This window comes from Amblyomma mixtum, chromosome 1 (assembly GCF_055824585.1).
Source record: "Amblyomma mixtum isolate Tamu chromosome 1, ASM5582458v1, whole genome shotgun sequence".
NCBI lineage: Eukaryota > Metazoa > Arthropoda > Arachnida > Ixodida > Ixodidae > Amblyomma > Amblyomma mixtum.
The window spans coordinates 1,392,656-1,404,884 of record NC_143012.1 but is presented as its reverse complement, the minus strand read 5'-3'; the positions used below and the strand labels follow the sequence as shown (position 1 = coordinate 1,404,884).

Sequence of the window (12,229 nt, the reverse complement as noted above, 5' to 3'; positions counted from 1 at the left end):
ACTAGTTAGCTCATTGATTTGCAGGTGGCTGCGTTATCTGCTGCCAACAAGATTAAAATCGACCTCATTTTTAGAGCGCTGCTTTTAAGCGCCCGTTCGTGGGTTGAGTCGCGTTGGCGTAACCGAGCGAACGAGTAGCGCTGCTCGCTCACAGGGAGGTGAGGTCTGCTCACGGCAGCACGCGCAACCTGAGCAGCCATGACGCGACAGTAAGGGGGGGGGGGGGGGGGGACTCAAATTCTTTTTCTCTTTTCATGGTTTGACCTCTAACACAGCTGAAGGTCAACGCTAGGCACCCGGTGATCGAAGCACGATGTCCCGTAGTGAAGCTTTCGCTTGAATATAGTCTCAGCCAGCGAAGCAAGCGACGCGTCTTCTGCCGCTGCAGCCAGAATTCAGAGGCAGCCGTCGAGAGGGCCTTGCCGTGCGCAGCGCCGCCGAAGCACAAGCGCATTGCCGCCTCCCAGGAGGATAGGCGGCGCCTGGGGGAGGACTCCGCCGTTCAGGCCGCCGACGGAGATTACTTGAAGAGCAAGTGTGTGAAAAATACAAGTAACGGAGCATACATACCCCTATGTCTCAAATTCTTTAACTCAGTATAACGCAAAACCAAAACACCCACAAAGCTGCGCTCAAATTTCACAATAGGGAGTATCGCAATCGTTCTTAGAATTGTTATTTTCGTACGCTGTGCTAACCTCAGGTTAGCTCTTCTCTGCACAATTTTAGGGCGTTTTAGCATTCATCCGACTTAATCCCACCGAATGAGAGAGATAAATGACAGTAAGAGCACAGTGTGCCATAAAAGACGACTAAACAGTTATTTAGCGGTAGTCTGCAAGCAGGGTTAGTACGAGGACAGAGGAGCGAAGTAAATGGCGAAGTTAAGAGTTATACGACTACGGAATCACACAGACCCAGCGTACTTGTGTAATAGAGAAGCTGCTCTTGCCAAGCTTAACCCTTTCTTGTTGACGCTCGAACGCGGGCTCTTTCAGTGGCCCAGCCTACCTAACTAGTCAACATGGCCAACGCGCCGCGATGTGAGAGGCACCCTCAGCGTCAATTACCTTCGGCACCTCATAGTGAGCGATGCACTACGGCTCTCAACCCCGACTGCGTTAAGGCATTCACCTCGCAAGGTGAGCAACGAACGCCCATACATCGGAGAGTGCTCCCAAAAAGGGCCTCGTTGCAAAGGCTGTTCGCAGCATTCGCTGAACAACCGACGAGTTAATTCAAAGCGTCCAGGGTAAAGGCTGGAGACCATACTTAGCTTCAGAACACTGACCTCCAGTGCATAGGCGCGAATTCTAAAGGGGCCGAGAACAGTGCCTGCAAACCTGCCTATTCATCAACGAGCGGCTCGGGACGGCTGAATAGGATGAGTCAGATAGCGATTACGCCACGGTTGAACACGCAGAATCGTCTGAGGCGGAACAAATATCGCGCATTCAGAAAGCTGACACTTCTTTTTTTTTTTCGCGACAACGCCCTATTTCAGGGCGACTTTTTTATTATCTGACGACCCTTCGTTGTTTCAAGCTAAGTCGCCGAGTTTTTCCCAACGACCGCATCATTCCTTTTCAGAGGTTCGAGGCAAACCACCGAAAAAATGGGGTGAGAACACCGAGCTAATAGGCGGACCCACGAAAGGAGACGTCATACTGTTGCGCAATGGGATAATGACAAGGACCACCTACTATTTATTCACTGCGTAATGCTGACGAGGTGGAGGCTCTCAGGGATGGTGACATACCCTCTCCACTTGTCTAAATACACGACAGTATGATCAGTTACACAAAGCATGCCACAGAGCGGTTAAGTGTAGCAACGTCGCTTCATATTCATATCGCTTCATATTCAACGTCGCTTATACAGTGTGGCTAATGACACCGCCCAGCATACGGGTGTTCTTGCGCTTTGCCTCCCTCGAAATATGGCCAGCGCAGCCGGGATACAACTCGCGACCTGGGGATCAGCAGACGAACGCCAAATATAACCGTTTAGATTGGAATAGCAGCAACAATAATCAAGAAATGAAATGGGTTTATGGGGGTTTAACGTCCCAAAGCAACTAAGGCTATGAGGGACGCCACAGCGAAGGGCTCCGGACATTTCGACTCCCTGAGGTTCTTTAACGTGCACTAACATCGCACAATACACGGGCTCCTAGCATTTCGCGTCCATCGAAATTCGACCGCCGAGGCCGGTATCGAATCCGCATCTTTCGGATCAGCAGCCGAGCGCCATAGCCACTAATCCACCGCGGAAACTGAAATGAATTGAACGAATAAAACCTAGTTTATTATGAAGCTAGTAACAACTAAAAAAGAAAGTTTCTCGAAAATAGTTCAGTCTAGTTATTGAATAAAATCGAGATGAACAAGTAAGGGAAGAAAAGCTTTAATTTTTAACGCTACTGCGTATTAGGCTATGAAACTTGGATGCGTTATGTTAATGGTAATGTCAGCTGGTAAACACTCTTACTTGAAAATAGTGCATGGTACAAGTGGAGTTACTAAGGATGACACCCACGTACATACACTCATTTCATTCCTTGATTATTGTTGCTGTTATTCTAATCTAAACGGTTTTATGGATTTGAAAACCTCGCGACTGCTCCTTGTTCTTTGTTTTGCCTAAAAAACGCACTCCATTAAATCTGTTATGTCGTGTAGTGTGCTGACTCCTTCTGATTTCAATAATAATGCAATCACACTCGTATGTTCGTACATTTAGTCACAAGTACTTAATTATACCCTGCCATGTTACGAATATTCTGTTGACTGTGCCTTCTGTTCTTTAAGTTTCCAATTTTGTGCTGTACACTACTCTACCCCTGGTGTACCCCTAATATATTGTACAATACCCCAAATCAACCCCAAAATATGGCTTTTATATGTACGCTTAATAAATGAATAAATCATGGGCATTGGTCAGTACAATAGGCATCTTAAACGAGAACGCAAGTGCAGGAAAGATAGTACTCCAAAACGGCTTTGTCAGTCCATATATAACCGTAGAATTGGGCATAACTAGTCCGTGTGTGAAAATATAATTTTTCTCGCACTTTTGTGTGAAGCGCGAGCCAAGCAACAATAAATCGTACCTTTCCTCGGAACCGTGTCTTCCCGTTTAAGGCATCACGCGCCATAATAGCCTCCCGCCTTGGGGACCGCAAATTAAACTATATGCATATGCGAAATTAACTGTAGCGCTAAAACTCGCCGCAGAGAAGTGCTGCCTCGAAAATTTTAGGCTGCCTCAGAAATGGTCTGAGTTTACGTACAGAAACATGAGTGGCGTGCACAAACCCGCTGTTAGCAATTTACAAAGGCACCTAAAGGATCAAACTATGAAAAAAAAGTCAGCCGTTAGCGTGCCAGCACCACTCCCCCTAAGCTCCTCTTTTCAGGTAAATAGAACTACGATAGAAAGGTAGCTTAACAAATGTTCCGTTGATGTCCTGGGGGCACCAAATAGACCTATGTCGCGCTAAACTGTTCGGAAATTTTGTCGAGAATGAAAAACAAGTAAACAGAGAAAAATGCTGCTCTGAATGGGCACCAAACCACTGCTGCCAGCGCGACTCTTCCGATGATTTGGAACTTACGTGCAGTGTGTATAGCTCGCCGCTCGGAAATCTAGTGAAACCGTGGCAATGATTATGTTCCTCTTGACGTTCCAGACGGCTGGATACACCTGCCCAATGCTTAGCTACAAAACCTAAAGTCCAACAATCACCATCAAGGCGCCGCAAATATACGCAGCAGCACCCGTGGCGCCTTTCACATCCATGCTGCTACTAAAGCCTAGGACTGGGAAAGCAGTCCCCGCTGTCGCGACTGCGCCGCAGGCTTCAAGACCTCTCAGCGGCTTCGCATAGGTGCCGCCAGATGTCGCGCACGTCCGGTACGCTGTCGCCGCTAGGGTGCAGAACAACAGAAGCGTGGCCGGCCAGCGCGAAAGGCGGCGGCCGCAGCCGCAGCGTCCCGTGGCCTGGCCCCGCGTAGAAGACCTCGCACTCGTCCACGGACCCTTCATAGCTCGTGGTCACGCCGCCGAAGAGCAGCACGAAGGCATCCGCTGGGACAAAAAATACGCGGGCGGCGAAAGCACAGCTTTAGCTTAGGAAAGAAGTGCGCGCCTTCTTGGCAACTTAGTATACGTCCGGGGGGATAGTACGAAGGGTTGTCTTGAAGGGGTTCTTGTGTTTCGTTTTTCTTTCTTTGTTTCTTGTAAAATGAATTGGCAGTGCCATCTCTGTGCTCGCGCTGAAGGATTATTTCTTGCTTTTCTGTGAATAAAAACCATATGATTGTTCGGCTGCGCTTTGGGCTCTTGTACTAGTTTTTTTTTCGAGCTGCTAAAACATGAACTCGCCAAGTTTTCTGTTCTTCTTGCTACACAGGCTCAAAAGATGGCGGTGTTTAGTTTTTATGCAGCAAGTGTTAAACGATATAGTCCAGTCCCTGACAGAACAGGATGTCAGGTTAAAGGTAAAGTGAAAAGAAAGGGTCAATGGAACCCATCCTGAGGATAGCCACTGTGATTCGTACTATCTTTGGTGAAGTGCAGGAAAGCATTGATGGTCTTAGTCAGCTTGATAATTAAACGGTGTATAAGCCCTAAAATGATAACCATATATGAAGAGTGAACAGAATTGGGTATGTTGGTGCAGCATACTAAAGCTAAAACTGTAAAAGTAAAAAATGGCATACACTTGCATGCATGCGTCCGTGTGTGCGAGTGTGACATTTTTGCAGTGTAACTTGTTGAAGCAATACCGAAGTTTCTTCAGAACGATATATTAAGTTATGTGCTAGCATCCGTACGCCCACACAGATGCACACGTGGACTCTGCAGTGGCCAGCCTTTACAGACTGCTTATCCCCACTGGTCGTCACACATGAGCTGCCTGAAAAAAAAATAGCATACGCTTTCTTGATATCAAGTTAAAGTTTCTAGAAGATCACACATGCTGTATTTACCATCCTATGGATAGAAAAATGCTAGGGGTGTGCGAATATTCGAAATTTTCGAATATATTTCGAATATTATATTTTTAGTATTCGTATTCGATTCGAAATCCACGTATTCGTGTTGTTTCGAATATTCGACACGACGCGAATATTCGTATCTAGCCGAATATTCTATTGCGAGTACTGGCGTTCATTGCGGTCCGCAAGTCTTATCGACAGAAGAGCAAGGTTCCGGGCTAGTTGGTAAGGCATTTAAAGGAAGAAACAGCGCGACGAAACACGGACACACGAAGAAATGACACACACACGAGCGCTGTGTGTGCGTCTGCAGTGGCTATACCTGCGAGCTGGTATAGTCAGAGCTGTGCACGAAATACCTCGCAATACGTGCTGCCAGCGCTCATGTGTGTGTCATTTCTTCGTGTGTCCGTGTTTCGTCGCGCTGTTTCTTCCTTTATCGACAGAGACATAATAACATGGCGGCGCCCGTAGCAATGCCTAACGTTGGGCCATGCAGTAGCTGACAGCGCTGGTGAGCTTCTTTGTGGCTATACCTGTGAGCTGGTATAGTCAGAGCTGTGCACGAAATACCTCGCAATACGTGCCAGTTCAGTGCCAATTGAGAGGGCATTTTCTGTGGCTGGAGGAGTCGTTTCGGCTAGAAGGGAACTACTTCTGCCTGACCATGTGGAGCAGCCGGTTTTCCTTCACGACAACCTTTTATCTTCATCCCAGCAACATGCTTTTGTGCTTATGGCAAGCTAGCCTTGATCAAAGCTGTGTACTAGCCATCTTCTCTGATATTTCCACTCTTGTAAGAACAATGTTCGAGACTTTGATACTTTTTGCGCAGCCGCACACACTTTTTGTGCTCATTTCAGCACTGATAGTTGAACTGTGATGTTCTTAGGTGCTCAAATACATGTTTCGTAGTGGTTAAATGCGTCTGTCTTTGATTATTCGATATTCGATTCGGTATTCGGAACCAAGTATTCGTATTCGATTCGTATTCGAAAAATCTGATATTCGAACACCCCTAAAAAATGCATTTGCCATTCACTTCTGTGCACTCAAAGCTCATCAAACGAAACATAGTTCGTTTAGGGTTTCTTAAGTGTCCTAAAAAGTCATGCCCTCATGTGACTGAGGAGAGCTTGTTTTTGCACTCAAAAAGGTTGCAAGAGGCGGGTTAGCCACTTCACTTGCTGGTATCAGTGGCCGAAGGATTTGTGAGAAAGAAAAAAAGGAAAACTGCGACCCAGCAAGAGCAGAATCAGACAATTGACAAAAGAAAGGTTTGGTTTGGTTTATGAGGTTTAACGTCCCAAAGCGACTAAGGCTATGAGAGAGGCCGTAGTGGAGGGCTCCGGAAATTTCGACCACCTGGGGTTCTTTAACGTGCACTGACATCGCACAGAAAGTTTGCTGTTATTTCATATAAATATAGGCTATCACACAACCTCAGAAAAATTGGTATCAGGGTAAACATAAACGTTTTGTTTTCTGCCCCGAATACGTTGAACGCTCTTCGAAAACATAGCGCAAAAAGGGCACGGACGACACAGAAGTGGACAGGATAGGCGCCTGTCCTGTCAACTTCTGTGTCGTCCGTGTCCTTTTTGCGCTATGTTTTCGAAGAACTGTTACCAACTAGCCCAAACCAAGCTACTGTTACGTTGAATACCCTGTGCAGGAAAAGCACGTCTGGAAACCAGGGAAAGGCCGCTTGCACAATCAGGCACCAAAAGCCGTTTCAAAGATGCATAAAAGGTGTTGTGTACAAAGTGCCCTTGACATGTGCCAAATATTATATAGGGCAGACAGGAAGATGTCTAAATGGGAGGTTAGGAGAGCATAATTACAACGTGCAAAAGGAGAGAGGGGGGCCCATGAGTATCCATTGTCTCAAGTGCAAGGACAAAGGAAGGAAAGCAAGGAAGGCTGTCGTCCCGTTTTTCAAGATGTGAAATACTTTTTTGAAAAGCATGTGTCAAATAACGCTAGAGATTTTGGAAGCTTTTGAGATAGCATGAGCAGGCGATGGTTGCGTAAGCGCTAAATCAATTTTGTTGTCCGAAAAAGAGATGTCATATCTTACATCGGGCAAGTCGGTTGCCCGATAAAATGTGCCAGTCATCACTCGTTCGTAATGGTCTTGTAAGCATGTGTAGGTGATTACCAAGAGTATGAAATTGTTTTTCGCATGAAATAAAATCAGTTGGAAGTAAGCGCTTTGTATGTCTCTCTATTCTGTCGTTCTTGTCCTTTTGAGCGCTTTCACTTTTAAAATGGAAACCAACTCGCCCACTCACTTCCATTATCCAGGCTAAAGAGAGAAGACATGGTCTCATTTGCCAGTGTCTTCAGCTGCTATTACATGTTCGCGACTGATCGCGCTAAAGAACGGGGATAGTGCGCCACGAGAGGGAAGGTGAAAATTAGCTTTAGAGGAAAGGAAATGGCGTAGTAACTGTCTCATATATCTGGGACATATATAACACAGTCGCACCGCGCCGTAAGGGAAGGAAGGAAGATCGGAGTGAAAGAAGAAAAAGGTGCCGCAGTGGAGGTCTCCAAAATAATTTCGACCACGTGGGGATCTTTAACTTGCCCTGACATCGCAGAGCACACGGGCGCCTTTTGCGCTCCGGCTCCATCGAAACGCGGCCCCGGTGGTCGGGTTTGACCCCGGGTACTCCAGCTCAGTAGGCGAGCGCCCTAACCACTAAGCCACCGTGTAGGGTGATGTGAGAGTGCTTCTTGATGCCCGCTGCGGTGGCTCAGCGGTCAGTGTTTCGCGATAACTCTGGTGCAGACTGAGCACCGTGACCCAACGTCTTGCTCATTGCCTGCCGAATTATCGCGGAGCGCTCTGCTAGCGCATTGTCCCCGTCTACTTCAGGCCAATACGCCATGCGCTGCTGTCGCACAAAAGCGGCCAGGGGACGCTGGCGCACCAGAAAAGCGTTTTCTCTCTTTAAACTATAAACATAACCGAGACCCGGGATCGAACCTGACCGCGGCGGCCGCGTTTCGATGGAGTCGAAACGCAAGAGGCTCCCGTATGCTGTGCGATGTCAGTGCACGTTAAAGATCCCCAGGTGGTCGAAATTATTCCGGAGAAGGAAGGGAAAACTTTATTTTACTCTAGTCCTTGTTCCTGCGGTTTGGGGGCATCTTCAGAGACGTTTTTCTCGTTGATTCTATCCCCAGGAGTCTTCTTTGTCGAAGTTGTCCGCCTCTAATCAATGGTCGGTTGCCCTCAGTCCAGGGCTCCGCTGGCCACTGCCGCCCGTTGAGCTCGCTGTACCAGACCTTGTTGGTCTTCACAGCGGTCGCTGGACAGCAGAGTCTCCCATTGCTCCGCACCGTAGACCTCCACTACGGCACCTCTTTCTAATTTCACTCCCACCTTCCCCTCTTCCCTTACGGCGCGGTTCAGGTGCCCATGGAGATAAATGCGACAGATACTGCGCCATTTACTTTCCTAAAAAAAGAATTTACCTAGCACGAATAGGAGTATAAATGGCTACCTTCCGCTTTTAAACTTCTTATCAAAAATAGTGCGACCCGCTGCTAGTGGTGAAAATGAGGAACTCCCCAGATTTGCTTTTATTGTTGTTCCCCAGACTAAATGAGAGTAGTTTAGGTGGGAAACAAAGAGAGCGCTATGGATCATTTTAAGTCTTTTTTGGAAGAACATAGAGGTTGTGATCTAACATTTTAGTTATGAAACCTATAGTTTGCTTATTAGACTGTGTACGTGATCATTCTATTGTAAAGTTGAAGTAAAATATACCCCAACACCTTGACGCTATCTACCACATCAATGGTTGCGGATCTAAACGTCGTTTCCTTTTAACAAAATTTGTTTTCCTCTCGGTCGAAAAACAACTACCTTTGTTTTGTTTGCGTTAATTATTAATTGATTGCTGAAAAGTCCACGAGTCTAATTTCCGCAGAAAAATATCTGCTTTAGTAACTCCATCAGCTTCAGGACGTGATGACACCAAAGCACTCATGTCGTCGGCATATATAAAGAACTTGGTATCTGAAGAAATGTGTACAATATCGTTAATATACAAATTAAATAGGACAAGGCCTAAAATGCTACCCTCTAGGACTCTTGAAATCATTTGTTTTCTGTGAGAAGTGAAACCATTGATGTCGACATGTTGAAATCTCTTTGATAGGTACCTTTTGAGCACAGCCAAAACATGTCCCTGCATACCATAATGGTGAAGTTTTATAAATAGGATAGTATGACTCATACAATCGAAAGCTTGGCTAAAATCAATAAATATACCTATAACAATACGGTTCTCATCAAAGTATTTTAGAATATATGCCTTATGGTCCAAAAACGCCAGCTCTGTAGACCTGTCTCATCTAAAGTCATATTGCGAAGTAGTTATTATATTGTGCTTGCTGCAGAAACGCAATACTCGATCTACAATGATTTTCTCGAGGCCTTTAGAAAAGGCATGAAGAACTGATACCAGTCTGTAGTTAGATACGCTATTTTAGAGCGCAGCTCTTTGGCGCCCGTTCCTGCGTTTCGCGGCGTCGCCGTTGTCACTCGTAACCAGCTCCGCAGCAGGGGCAGCGCGCTGCTCCAACTGCGCGCTCTCCTGGCGCCATTTTTCCCGCACGCCCAAGCCGAAACGCATAGCCGCCGCCGTTCGCCACTGCGTGTACCCCCGCCCGTTCCTGCTTTCTTGAGGCGCGTCAAGATGAATTTCAACAAGGATTTTGCATTTGATAAGGGATACTCTGTTGATGCCACTTTGGAGATTAAAAAAAACATTCGATGTTGTGCCACGTCATGTATTGATTGAAAAGCTTTCGTGGTGTATTATTAACGACATGGTGATTTCCTGTATCAAAGAATACACAAGTTCAGGACGTCAGTGTGTAGCCATTAGCAACAGAAACTCTCACGATATTGAAGTCACATCAGGAGTGCCGCAGGGGTCCGTTTTGGTGCCTCTGGTGTTTTTAATTTGCATGAATGATGTACGTGCTCGCCTGTCCTCGCCTTTAGGCCTCTTCACAAGCAATTGCGTGAAGCGATTAGCGATTGGTTTATTGTGTTAAGAATAATAAAGATGATTATTTTGCCTTACAACAATATTTGAGCCGCATTGTTGACCAGTGCAGTGCATGGGGTATGCATATAAGTTTGGAAAAAGCAGTTCACATGTCCTTCACTAGAAAGCGATCGCCTTACGAAAATAAATACTCGATAAAAACCACCGAGCTGCTTCCAGTGCGCGAGTGTAAATATCTAGGCGTGGTTTACCCCTCATTTTTTTGTAATGGCACCGTCACATCGAGTACATCACAGCCAACTTAGCACGTTGGACACTAGGCTTTCTACGTCGTAATACTTCCAGCTTACATTAAACGACTCCTGTGTGCAACATATATCAGGTCTGTACCTCACTGCGCCTGTACCGTGTGATACCTATGGCTCAAAGAAAAAAAGCGCAAAATTTTGGGGTACGGCATATATTTGGCAACTACGTATGACTGTTCAGTGTCATCATCATCAGCCTGACTACGCCCACTTCAGAGCAAAGCCCTCTCACATGTCTGCTATTGACCCTGTCCTGGGCCAGCTGCGGCCACCGTGTCCCCGCAAACTTCTCAATCTCATCAGCGCACCTAACTTTCTGCCGCCAGGTACTAAGAATCGGGACGAGCCGATGGAGATTCCATGCTTCTGTAGATAGATCGAATTATCATTGCTTAAGAATTTGAGATGAAAAGGAAATACACAAGTTCTAGAAAGGCGGATATGCTCACACCTGCTGCGTTTTGAAATTTTACCGGTCCGTGGCGGCCTGTACACTCTCCAAGCAAATAATTTCATCATGAGCTAAAGAATAATACGTCTGTTATATCAAGCGAAAAGGCCCAGAGACTTCTGTAGCCTTGCGCTTGCAGAAAATCAATGACAAATAAGGAATCTATCGCGAAACGTTTGCGCGGGTTTGTTCATTTTTCTGACGCGGCTCTCCTTGATGTTGTTTTCTTGTTCATTTGGTTTCACTTGTTAGCGTCGAGTCCGAGGGCGGTTCCTCATGAGTTTCAAAGTATTTTTCCTTCATTTTCGTTTCTTCGGTTTTGTTTTCCTCAGATCCACCTCGCAGATTTGGGTTTCGATCGCTGAACTTTTCTCTTCGCTCTTGTTTGAAGAATATCCATCACTTGGCGTCTACCATGGGCTGTAGTCCGGTCTTCAGTCTTTGCCATCACGCTCGTGCGCAGTGACTCGTACCACGTGCTCGCCATTCTTTGTCAAGTTTCGTCGTGGAGCATGTTGTCCTATATATATATATATATATATATATATATATATATATATATATATATATATATCAAAGAAGCCAACAGCCACAGAAACCAAGGGGCACAGGGGATTTTTTCTTTAATTTATTTATTTTGTGGTGTTGATCAATTTAGAATATTACTGAACATGTATCACTTAAAGCTAATTGATTAGAAAAGCAGAAGAAAAAAAAGAATATATATATATATATATATATATATATATATATATATATATATATATATATATATAAGCCAAGGGGTTGAAAAATAAGATATTTGAGGCAGGCCAGAGACCACTTAAATGCATCTACCAACCGGCTTTCGCATCATAGGCATTTTTTTGTTTTGAAATTAATTAGCAATTAAGATAATTTTTCTATATACGTAAATATTGACTTTAGACATCAAATGTGAATAGCAGAGCTGGAGAGCACCATCAGAAACCCCCATTCTATTTATTTGCGATAAAGAAAGCCTCACGTGTATCTTTTTTCCGAGCTCCAATGAAAGACCGCGAAATACAAGAAATCACGTGACTAGAGCATTCGCGCGCCACGAGTGTGCTGCTATCAATCATGGCTTGAGTGAACGAAATCAGCTGCTGGTGCACAGCTCCGACCGGCAGATATGTCGACGGTGGTTGCGATGCCCGCGCATACCTGCCTTTCCAACTTTGTTACCGTATACTTCGTCTTACAAGATGCCTGCAGCATTGCGGAAGGCAGAGCCCTCTCGTCCAATCAGGGCTGCAGGAACACAAAAAATATCCGCCGAGTATTTGAGCAGTCTGACTATTAATCAAACAATAAGCACTGCAATTGAAAACATAGTTTGGACTGGTAAATTTAGATGGTATAGAGTGCTTCAGTCAGTGGTGAAATTAACAGACAAAGCCTGTACGAACACAG

The 12,229-nt window shown here is 45.6% G+C and overlaps 1 protein-coding gene across 1 annotated transcript in view; it reads right to left on the bottom strand.

Annotated features, from left to right (window-relative positions):
- Positions 1-2,817: 2,817 nt before the first annotated feature.
- Positions 2,818-12,229, bottom strand: part of LOC149365210 (beta-scruin-like) — a 212,990-nt gene continuing 203,578 nt past the window's right edge. The window contains exon 12 of the mRNA XM_089540996.1: positions 2,818-4,089. Coding sequence (XP_089397122.1) covers positions 3,863-4,089 — 227 coding nt within the window. The 3' untranslated portion in view covers positions 2,818-3,862. The remainder of the gene's footprint in view (positions 4,090-12,229) is intronic.